The 12,651-nt window shown below is 33.1% G+C and overlaps 1 protein-coding gene across 2 annotated transcripts in view; it reads right to left on the minus strand.

The window, feature by feature from the left end:
- Positions 1-239: 239 nt before the first annotated feature.
- Positions 240-12,651, minus strand: part of KIF18A (kinesin family member 18A) — an 81,734-nt gene continuing 69,322 nt past the window's right edge. For both annotated transcript variants that reach the window (XM_045484828.1, XM_045484827.1), the window contains 4 exons: positions 9,975-10,413; positions 9,087-9,190; positions 3,321-3,434; positions 240-897 (listed from right to left, as the gene is read on the minus strand). In XM_045484828.1, coding sequence (XP_045340784.1) covers positions 815-897; positions 3,321-3,434; positions 9,087-9,190; positions 9,975-10,413 — 740 coding nt within the window. In that variant the 3' untranslated portion in view covers positions 240-814. The remainder of the gene's footprint in view (positions 898-3,320; positions 3,435-9,086; positions 9,191-9,974; positions 10,414-12,651) is intronic.

A 12,651-nucleotide genomic window follows, 5' to 3' on the forward strand; every position in this document is an offset into this window, starting at 1 on the left:
CAAACACGGCAAGTGAACAATATGATTAATTGCAGCTCCATATATTTCCTATAGGAGAAGGAATGATTAAAAACATTGTCTCACTATCATTAAGGAATCTACGGATTATTTTCAGACTTGGTGCTACTGCCATATACCTTGATCTAAATTGAAATACAAATCTACAAAATTCACATGTTACACAAAATGATAGTTTAAAGTGTGTAAGGGGTGGTAATAAGACAGAAAAGCCAACATTGTAAAATCTACATCTTTAATATACCAAGTAGCAAGGAACAATATTAGTATTTTATTCATGAAGACTACTTAAATAATCTTTACAACAACTTTATGGGCACATATATGTACATTTGTACATCAAAGTATTTTTGGAAAGTAAAGTCACATGTGATTAAAATAATGTAAGACTAAACATATCCTGTGCCATAATTTTATCACTTCTAAATTCTCATTTTAAAACAAACAGTAAGGATAATGTAACTCACTATTATTTTCTAAAATGTTCTAATCAACTTGTAGCATAGTAACACTGATCTGCCACCATGCTGACTTAGGGATCTCAAAGGGTAACAAATATGTTAGTAACTTTATTAAACCATAACTTTTTCGGTTGAAATTTCATATTTGCTTAGAATACAAAAGAATAAAACAGAAAGAACTTCATCTTCTGCTTGTTAAAGTAATTAGGGTAAACTGAGCTTTATTTAAGATGGTCTTCTTTCAAAGGTTTTAAATAAGTTCCTGAAAGGGCACTGGCAACAAATCTTTTTAAAAGGAGACGTGTCAATTTCGTTTTCCTTGATTTTGAAGTGACTTATCTTAGACTTCCTTTTGAAATACTTCTTCCAAATTTTCTAACCATGTTTGCCTTTACTTTATGGATGTTTCTTTTATAGTCTAGAAAGGAAAAAAAAAAGACATATAAATATGGTAAAAGTATCATTCAAAAATAATTTTCACTTTTCATTCAATGTATAAAAATTTGTTAAAAATTATAACCAAGTAAGAAAAACTTATTTTTAAAATTCATAGTTGTTAACTAACATGATTTAAAACATGACATGAAAGAAACATTAACAACATTCATTTAAAAATAGGAAATCATTTCTCCATGTTGTCAACTGAGTTTGACAGGTATCAAGCAATATCACTGAATAAACCACTACATTTACTTTTGTTCTTTTTCAACTATTCTACAAGCATTGCTCTCTTTCTTTTTTGCATCATTTTTTCCCCTCATTCTTTGGGATTACTTCCCTAAGACTTTTAAACTTTCATATTTTTCCTATTTAAGAGTATAATTTGTATCTAGTACTTCCCTAAGTGCTAATCCTGATCCCATAGCCCTTATTCCTTTTCCTGCCACGTCTCAAATGTCCATTCCTCTGGTTCTTCATAAGCCTTCACCATGACTGCTCAACCAAGCTGTTAAAAACAGTGCCACTGACTTCTTTACGGATCAGCCTAATCTCTTATCCATTTTCCTGGTCACATTAGGTTTTAGTTTCAGGGGCACGTAGTCTCTTGACACTCTTATTTCTCAGTAAATAGCAGTTACCTTCTTTCCCACTGATGTTCCTTTGTTTTTTTATTTGTATATTGTTAGTTGGAAAACTCAGATAAACATATTCTAGGAAAGGCAGCTCTAGTTCTCTCTTACTTTTCTAGTAATTTCTCATGTGTATTTGGGCATTTTCACTTGGCTATCCTAATACACATAAACTATTACTGCCCCTTAAACCAATACTTCTTTCTAAGTACTCCATTATCCTTAGTAACACATAATCTTTTAACTTAGCTTTAGCTCCTCTTTGCTCTGGCAAGCACTGCAGTTTAGTATCAACTCCTACATTCTTCTCTGTAGAATTTTTTTAATTCACCTCTCTTTATACATGAGATATTTAATGCATTTTTATACCACTCTTAGGAAATAAGCATATTAGGAAAACCAAATCTCTATTTGAGAAATATCATAAATTATTTAGTTGTAAATTATGATTTCCTGGGGAAATTTTTCAGGAGACCAATGGGGCAATATATATCTATACTAACTGCACATACACATTTTTAAACATTATTAAGTTTGGCATGCTAACCAAATAATTGTAGTAAATTTTACATTTCAGGACTTTTTTGATTTTTAAAATTTTCATTAAAGACATTTCCACTGAACTTAAGGATGCCACTGGCTACCACAAAAAGTAAGGGTTTATCGATACAGTTCGGCAAAGCTATTGAGAGATTCTGTATTACTCTAATAAAGAGGATTGACAGGGGAAAAAAAAAGTTTTCATGTTATTCTTAGAAACCCTCATTATCTCATGAAACCCCTTTAAATTCCAAGCACCATAATTACAAGTTACTTTAGGGAAGAAACCAAACTGGGTCTTAAAGATCTTGCTATCTGTCACAGAACCTAGCATATAGTCAGTGCATAGTAAAGAAATACTTCCTAAATGAAGTCATGAATTACAGTGTCAGAGAGACAAAGGTCTGGACACCAATGCCCAGATCCTGGTTTGTGCTACTACCTCTACTTTTACCAAAGATGTTGTTTTGTTACTACAGATTCATGTCACTGCCATATGCAATTGAGAAGATGTAGCTGTCTCCATCAGCATCTTTTGCAACTTGCTAATGTGGTTTACAATATGACTGTAACTAGATACAGATTGAAGCCTGGCAATAATTACACTAATGATTCAGAGGCCAAATTATTAAAAATAATAAGCTAATAAATTTCAAGTAAACTGTAAAATACAGTTAATCATTAACTTATTAAATAATACATTTATGGGGCGCCTGGGTGGCGCAGTCGGTTAAGCGTCTGACTTCAGCCAGGTCACGATCTCGCGGTCCGTGAGTTCGAGCCCCGCGTCGGGCTCTGGGCTGATGGCTCAAAGCCTGGATCCTGTTTCCGATTCTGTGTCTCCCTCTCTCTCTGCCCCTCCCCTGTTCATGCTCTGTCTCTAACTGTCCCAAAAATAAATAAACGTTGAAAAAAAAAAAAAAAATAATACATTTAGCTAATTATTTCAATTATTACTTAAATTATTTATGAATTCTTCTGCAGTATGGGTGTAAAGAATACTGAGTTAGAAGTCTGGCTCCACCATGAAATATCTGTGTGATCTCAGGTAAGTGTTTTCTATTTTGTGTCTTAAATTTTCTTATCTGTAACATGGAAAGTCACACTTACCATGTAGTAAATGTAATGGGTAGATAAAAGGAGATTCTTATGAGAACACTGTAAAAAAAATGTACTATACATATGTTTGGCAATCATGTTATTAAATCTCAAATTAAGAGCTGAGACATACCTGCTGTTGGTCTGTTTTCTTGTAAGTGCTTATCACTTGCATTATCTTGTCGAACACGTTTGGCAAATCCAGAATTTACCTCCGCAGTTAATGAAGTATTTGATGCAGAACTTGAGGGAAAAAAAAATTTATTTTAGTAAAGCATTTTTTATATTTGAAGTTCTAATACATATTCTACATGCAATAAAGATTAAAGAGAAAGTGAAATAATAAAACAGTTAAATTGCAAAATTCCATAAAATTGGAGGTACTAAACACATTTTTGGCCCATAGGGAAATGTAGTGATTTTAATGATGTTTACTCAAGTTGGAGATTATGTCTGTAGGTATATGTAACAAGTCTGGAACAAAATATTTTCAGAGTGCCCTGCTAGAATATAAGCAAACTCTATTATTCCAAGTGTAGAGATAAAGAGCACCCTGCAAGAGGTTAAAAACCAAGTTCATATTATACATTTGGAGCATGAACCTTAATCTGGAGAATATAAACAAGTGAGATTTTTGGAAACCTTGTTTTTATATCGAAGCATGGTAATAGACTGAGAATCTCTCTCTGATTACTACAATTATAGAAACTGAAATGAAAAGAATGGCCTATTTTCATTTGTTTTATCTTAAAAAAATTTTAAAGGGTCAAATTTCTAACTCAATTTGAGGTGACATATTATGACTAAACACCTACTACTATGGCCTCATGTTACAGGATATACAAATAAGTTAGGCATTAATAACCCCTGTCCTGAAAACTTACATAATGAATTTATGGGGAGTGGGGGACAAATAAGACAAATATACAAAATAATACAAGGTAAAGCAAAAAACAGTGCTGTAGGTTTTTAAACTACAAGGAGCTGTAGGTTCCTGATTTTAAAAGTAGAAAAAACAAAACAACTGAAAGATTGTGGATAAGAGGAGTTTGATCTGGGTCCTGAAAAATAGCAATCCAATCCTTCTTAATCCAAAGAGGATCAAGTTTTAACAGGCAGGGTTGGGATCCAGTGAAGGATAAACATCCCCCCTTCATACTGATTCAAATAAGCTAATTTAGGGAGTTGCTGATTAAAAAAGATATCATATGCCATTTTACAAGTTAATACTAATTTGAATGTGGGTTGCATTAACACTTGGGGGCTTCCCTGTTATGGCAACAGCTTGCTCTAACCAAATAGTAAACTGATGTGGGTGTGTTTGTGGAATAGGGAGAAGATGGATCAGTTGTATGGTAACTGACAGTGGTCAGAAATGGCAACTTACTATGATAGGAAAGAAAAACAGGCATGAGCACACTGAGTGCTGGCAAAAATAAATCAACCTATGTACCTCAATTTTTCTAGAGCCTGTGAGAAAAGTAATTATGGTACTCCAAATGTAATTTTGCCTACTCTGTTCAAGAATATAAATTATATCTACTCAGAATGCTAACAAAAAAGTACTAGTATTATGAAAGCAAACAAATTTGGTTGTAGAAATTCTCCATTTCTAAATGGTGCTAAATAAACTAAGTTACTATAATTCTGTTTGGGGTACTAACTGCCCTTTTTGGATAATATATGTATCCGCTGTCTAAGGCAAAAATTCTTTTTTGGTCATTTGGTTATTTCAAGTATAGAGATCAATGTCATGGGTTACTTTTGATAAGAGTTAGTTTTCCTAACAATTTATCTTAAAATTACCTTTATTATTATGTGGTACGATTTTTCACTTTGGTTCTAGGACTTCTGTTTTTACTCATAAATTGTTTTTACTTGAAAATTAGGCTTTCAAATAAATCTATCTGAAAGAATCTTCATATTTTGAGGAATGAAATAAAAAATAAGTTATATATTTATATATAAGTAAAATACCTGCAAACAGTTTTTTAGGATTTAGATAAAACAGTCCACTAACGAAATGTTTAACATTCATGTTATAAATTTATTTTAGATTTATGTTGGATCACAAAATAAAAAGACTTAAAATTGGTATGAGTGAAAATTCAAATTATGTTAAAGACTATATTGAGAAGAAATTTAATAACTCTTCTGGTTATGTGTCAAATATACTGTTACAACTATTAATGAAAGTAAAGATTTAACCCCTGTCCCTTATAAAAGTAGTATGTTTCTGCATTATGTTAACATAATGCATCTCATATTCTTTCAGTTGAGATAGTTTCTAGTTGGACTCATTAGATGTCTTTCAGAATTTTATTATGGTTTATTTTTTTTTTTTGAGAAATAGAGAGCTGGGGAGGGAAAGAGAGAGAGAGTGAGAGAGGATTCCAAGCAGGCTTTGTGCTGTCCATGCAGAGTCTGATGCAGGCTCGAGCCCACAAACTGTGAGATCATGACCTGAGCCAAGATCTAGAGTTGGACGCTTAACCAACTGGGCCACCCAGGCACCCCTAGATGTCTTTCAAAACAAACCAAAAATGTATTATGAATGTGAGACTCATTTCTGGGTGCTAAGCTAGATTGTGAAACAAAGAAAAAACCAACTAACCAAATAAACACAAAGCAAACAAACCTCCAAAACTGATTAGTATAATTTATAAGTACAATTTTACATATGTATATATTACATTTGATAGGCTGATTTATAGTTAAATCAGTGTGCTATAGTGGTATTAAATAATCTGAAATGATTAAAAATTTCATATTCTCAATTTAAGCAGTAACTAAAAAGTTGAGTTTCATAAGTTTTTAGAATATCCAGTGCTTTTTGGACTGTAATTTTTTTTTTTTCAGAGAGAAAAACTGGTACAAAATAATTAAAATAACTATACATATGGAGCCTTCCCTTCTTCATTTTTAGAAACCACATTAGAATACACATACACACCTAAATATGTACATAAAATGGAAAATATGCTAAATGGAAAATACCAGAGTTTATTACTCTAACTCATGTAGGCTTAATTGGGGAAAAGGAAGATTAAAAAAGAAAAAAAGTAATTATGTACATTTCTAGCATTAATCTCTTTTAACCTTAGTTAATGGCAGGATCTAATTATTGGTACCAGAGGGAATGTAATAGAGCAATTAATAGGCTATGAGAAATCTTACTTTCTTCATATGTCCTTTAATATTATTTCGCAATATTAGCTGCTCATGTGGAAGCTCTTTAATTCATCTAAAACCACTCTAAATATAATTTTCATACCTGGACATTTCTTGAAAACTCATTTGATTTTGATAATGATTCAAACATTTTGAAATGATAATTAGCTATAAACTTTTGCTACATCTTAGTTAACACAAAAGAGCATGCTATCAGTGAAGAACCACAAGAACCAAAAATTCCAACACTAATTAGCAGAAAGAATAACACAATTGACGCAATGAAAATTAGTGATAAGATGGATGAAACATGATGGTTAGCTAGGCTCACTCATTAAATGATTGATACTCATACAGGAGCCAGACAAATTGCATCATTCAAATTTGTGCCACAGCAAAATACAGAAATTTAAATGTTATGGATAAAGACATTCTAGAAAAATCAATCCATGAATCTTAAATCTATGTTCCAAGGTTCTGCTATACTTTGGAAGGGAAAAGGACAGATCTTAAATATGCTAATGAGGTAATACTCTATGTGGCACAAACAGACTATTTGTAAATTTGTTTACACTAGCCCAGATGATAAGAGGTTCATGGTGGAAAACAGTAAACTTAAAAAGAGTTATCCTATTTTAGGATCTTATACTCTTCCTCATAATCACATGTCAAAGAAAAAGAGATAAAGCAATTCAGTCATTTTATAATATAACCATTTACTACAATCTTGTCATTGCATTCAGTGTCGTGGGATATAAAGACTACAAAATGGACTTTGTGTCCTATAATTCAGTGTATTTAAGATTTTTTCCTTGTCTTTGATTTTTAGTTGTTTTATTGCTATGTAACTAGGTATGTTTCTTGTAGTATTAATGCTGTTTGTGGTTTGCAGTGCTTCTTGAATCTGTGATTAGTTATCTTTTGTCAGTTTGGGAGAATTATTAGCCAGTATCTCCTCAAACACTGTTTTCCCCATTCTTTTTCTCATTTCTTTCTGGGACTCAAAATACACACATGTTAGATCTAATTGTGTCTCATATGTCTTTTTCACTCTTTTCCATATTTTCTATCTTATCCTTTTGCACATTGGTTTAGATAGTTTTCTGTCAATCTGTCTTCCAGTTCACTAAACTCTCTTCTGCTGTGTCTAATCTATTAAAAAATTTTTTTTTATTACTTATTTATTCTTAAATTCAGTAGATTTTCATTTTTCAGTTCTAGAATATTCATTTGATTCATTTTAGTACAATATAGTTCTTTCGGAAATTGTCACTGTTTTGTTGAACTTAATCACAGTTAAATTTTTAAAGTCCCTACCTGATAATTTTAATATCTGTATCATTTATGGATCTTCAGTTTTCAGTCATTTGGTCCTGTCTCCTGGCATACTTGGTGATTTTTGCTTAAGTGCTAAACATGTAAAACAAACAAACCAAAAACCTGTATATGCTCTAGGTATACTTCTCCAGAAATTAATTTCTTCTGGCAAGCAGGCAGGACAGAATTAGATCACTCTGATCCAAAGAGACTGAGTTGTTGTAAGGTCTGTTTCAGGCTTTTAAGAACTGGTCTATCTCCAGTTTGCCCTACTCCTACAGCACAGGCCTTCAAGGGTCTCAAATAAAATCCTGAAGGTTTAACAGCACCTTTTCTTCTTGATGGATCCCGGTATAGTTTTTGTGTCCCAGCTGCATGAGAATGTCAAAACTCTACTTAATACTTCTGCTTCTTTCGGCTTTATTTCTTGGCCTCTTATGCCACAGAATTCAGAACTTGGCAAACATCTTGAGGGCAAAAGCTACATATAGAACTATTTTCTTTCCTTAGATCAGTGAGACTGCTGGTAGCTGGAGTCTTCCATTTCGTGCTTGGCCTCTACACTTGATGCTTGGCAAATGTTAAATGGAAAAAAGAGGCAGAGAAGGTTTGACTCTCTATAGCTTGTCTTCCTTTCCTCTGCATCTTAGACCTTCAAGTCTTGGCTACGTTGGTTGTTCTCCAGTGCCTTTAAAGCAGCCGTTGGTTGTGTTTTATCAGCTTTTATAACTTGTTGATGGGTGGGCTCGGTCTGATATAAGCTACATTGTCATAGCCAGAAATAGAAGTCTCTTTGCTCATTACATTTTAGTCATATATCAAAATACATATTTTAGGACTGAAGCAATTAATTAATGTATAAAAAGAAAAATACCAAATGAGTAAAAGTTGTCACCAGAAGAAAAGTTAAAATTAAATGACATTTCTGAAGGCCAGAAGACTTTCCAACTTATTTTTAATTATCTGAGATATAGAATACTTTATGTAAATAGCAAGTGAAATACTTAGGATTTATCAAGATCTGCTTTTGATAATATAAATCCAGTGCTGCATTCAGAGCAATTAATTATATATACGTTTAAATATGAATTCACAGGGGGCGTTTGGGTGGCTCAGTTGGTTGAGCATCCAACTTTGGCTCAGGTTGGTCATGATCTCATGATTTGTGAGTTCAAGTCCCTCATATCAACTTTGTGTGGAAAATGTGAAGCCTGCTTCAGATTCTGTCTCCCTCTCTCTCTCTGACCCTCCCCCGCTCACATACATTCTCTTTCTCCAAAGTAAAGAAACATTAAATAAATATGTAATAATTCACAGTTTAATCACATGAAATAAAAAGCAGCTATAGGAAACAAAGTATAAAGATGATCTTATGTAAATACTGAGTCAGTTTATGTTTAATTGTACCTATTTAACTTCCGTTTCCTTTTGGCAGCCGCAGTCATTGCCATGTAGGATGGTACTATGCTTGGTATAGGCAGAGAATGTTTAGTTGAAAATGAAGAAGAGGCAAGCCTGTATATTAAATAAAAAATAAAATGAGTAATTTTGATTTGTACTATGGAGAAAAATGAACATACACTTTCATAATTAGAATATTATTTTGTATGAATATACAAAGAAAAATATTATTGTAGACTATAAAGCCTCTCTTGCTTGCCCTAGGGTTTTCTTCTCTCTTTTTTATCTCATAGAAAGAGTTACTCTCAAGAGATTTCTGCATCCCAACAGCATAGAAAGGTGAAGGTATCATTCTTCCCATATTTGGATTACTTGTGATTAAACAGATGAAGTGTACAGGACATGAACTGAGAAGAAGTGAGAAGGCTGTTTGCTTGGATGACATGTAGTCAGCCATACCTTAGATATATGATGATTCAGGGTAAGCTGAGGTTCGCTGAACGTGAATAAAAAATGTGAGATTTTCTTTAGTGAACATATTAATAAATAAAAGTAAACACAGTAATCCTCTAATGATGGCTTGTATCATCTAACTTTGGAGTAGGTAGGACAAACTAAATATACCTTAAGGTTTCTTCTAGTCTACTGAGGGTCAATCAACTAAGATATCAAATTAAAGACTAAAATATTGTGTTAGTGGATTAATATTTATAAAAACAAGATTTAATGAAGGTAAAACACTGACTTTTGTAATCAAGATAGCATACTTGACTCATGAAATAGACCTTAAATATAACAAAAGAAGAAAAAAAATCTACGGTTTAAAGACTATGTAAACAAAACAAAATGAAATAAAAACACAAACAAAAGAAGAACTGGTAAATACTCTTTTTTGTACCTTTGTAAAATGTTATTGTTTGATAGTGATTCTTGTTCAGGTAATTTACTCTTTAAGCTCCTGGTGTCTTCACATATAGTAAATGTAGAGTCCAAATCTTCCTGTCCATATTCTTTCCTCCTGCTGAGAGGAATACCTGCTTCACATAACATTTTCAGAGGATTATCACTGTTTACATTTGAGCTGATGGTCTGAAAACTTGTAGAATGTGATGATGGTTGTAGTAAGGTCACTATAGATGAATTTTGAGTTTTTCTACAGTCTTCCGGCGTATACACAATAGGTTGAAGTTCTTTGCTGAGAGAATCATTGAGCTGCAAACTTTCAGACAGTGTAGACTTTTGGGGATGTTTTGTGTTCAAGGGAGAAGGCATTAATTTTCTTCGGGTTCTTTTTTGTGGAAGGATTTTAAACAGATTAGATTCACTTGAAGATGTACCTATTCAATAAAATTAAAAAGAAGCTCAATAATGTCACCTAAATAGTTTTCCAATAACCATATCAGTTAAACAACAACATCACCACCAATAATAAAGTACATTTTCTGCCAACTGATTAAAATTTAAAAGAAAGTTGGAAAGAAAAACATAGTTTATTGCTAATAATTTTAAATAATGTTAATGAACTCATTATAAAGAGATTCTGGAACAGAAAATAAATAATAAATGGCTAATACCAACCCTAATTCTTAGAGATAGCAGAATTTAGATTTTATGTTTGATTTATGTTTTAAGATAACAAAAAAGTACTCAATAATCGTACACACAGAGATTAATAACTTAATAACTTAGAGATTATAAAATATCACCAGTTATTTTTTTTTTCAACGTTTATTTTTTTATTTATTTTTGGGACAGAGAGAGACAGAGCATGAACGGGGGAGGGGCAGAGAGAGAGGGAGACACAGAATCGGAAACAGGCTCCAGGCTCTGAGCCATCAGCCCAGAGCCTGACGCGGGGCTCGAACTCACGGACCGTGAGATCGTGACCTGGCTGAAGTCGGACGCTTAACCGACTGCGCCACCCAGGCGCCCCCACCAGTTATTTTTTAATTGGGTGGCAGTCTAGTCTAAATTAACAAGAATGGCAATAACCGATAAAATCCCAAGTGAATGAAAGAATTAAATGTTACTATCTCAGATATGGTGGTTAATAAAGCGTTCTGATCATTTGTTTCCTATACCATACATAATTCATCAGTTTTTGAAAATTAGATTAGTACCTTAAGATAAATGAACATAATTTGAAGAGGTCAGAATACTCTTACATGGCCCTTCCTTATCACTCTGTACAAGTAAGTCTCCTAAATGTCAAGAGGTCATCAAGTTTAATGAACTTTTCTTAGCTCTATCCTACAACTTCTGTAGCTTTTCAAAATGATTTCCCTCTCCAACATCTATTACCTTCTTTTTCCTTCATCCAGTAAACGTATATATTTCCCTAAAGATCTGTACTTGACCTCTAGTCTTATTCTACACTCTTGTAATTATCCTCTCGCCACTACTTTCTCAGTCACCTGGGTCCCAAATAACTAACTCTTACTGTTTCCTTGCATTTTCGAACCTCCACCAATCCTTTCTCTCTTACACTTAAACTTGAAACATAATGTTGATGTCATTCTTCTGACTAAAGGCTTTTAGTGATCTTTAAACAGAAACATGATATCCAGAGATTATTAGTAAGGAAATTCCTGTTTCTTGTTCCAAAATTAAGAGACAAATTGTTTTGTTTGAACTTAAGTTTGAATTCCCACAATCTAGACAGGCTTAATATTTACCTCTCAAATACCTTTTTAAAATATATAGAATAATGAATTGATTGAATACATAACCATACACTTCATCAGCTCCAGTGTGCTAATCTTGTCTTTCTTAATTAACTTTCCGCTGCTTTGCCAGTTTCATTCACGGTGAACTTCAGGTGCCTGACATGAAGCAACTTTGCTGGAGGTATATTGTCAGGAAACTACAATGTGTATTTCTGCCCATGTTTTCAAATCATGCAGTAAGATTCCCAACTAATGCTACATTTGCTTTATGATATAATACTAACTTAAATAACACTGAAAGCTGCATAAGTGTTACATATTTCAATAAAGCAATTCAAGCTTTCAACCCAGTTAGAAAATACACTTATAATAATCACTTATAATAATCAGTACATGCATTATTCTTACTATGTTAGTTGACAATAGGCTCTGCTATGGCTAGGTTGACAATTACCCTCTAGGAAAGACAATTTAAAAACAGGAAGAAAAATATGATCCCTGTTCTACTAAGGAATTTTACTTTTCTGAGAACTAGATAAATGAGATCCAGATCTTAAAATAATTTTCCACTCCCTTTAACATGACATTTGTCAAATTTTCCATTACCAGATATTTTTATACTAATGCTGCAGTGTAAAGACAGTTACTTTTCTCCACTGTGCTGCTACCACCAATTTGGTGGCTATTAATAGCTGGAAGATTAACTTCTTTTCCCATGAGAGGCAGCAGGGGTATATAGAGGATAGAAAACTATATCGAGGATAGAGAGCTGAATTGGGAGTCAGGAGACTTGGATTCTATTTCTGGCTTCAGCAACAACTCACTGAGTGACCTTGGGCAACTCACTTAAGCAGTGTGGGCATTAATACCCCCTAAAAAAGGCCGGTGAGGGGGGGGGGGCGGATACTA

The sequence above is a fragment of the Leopardus geoffroyi genome, chromosome D1 (genome assembly GCF_018350155.1).
Source record: "Leopardus geoffroyi isolate Oge1 chromosome D1, O.geoffroyi_Oge1_pat1.0, whole genome shotgun sequence".
NCBI lineage: Eukaryota > Metazoa > Chordata > Mammalia > Carnivora > Felidae > Leopardus > Leopardus geoffroyi.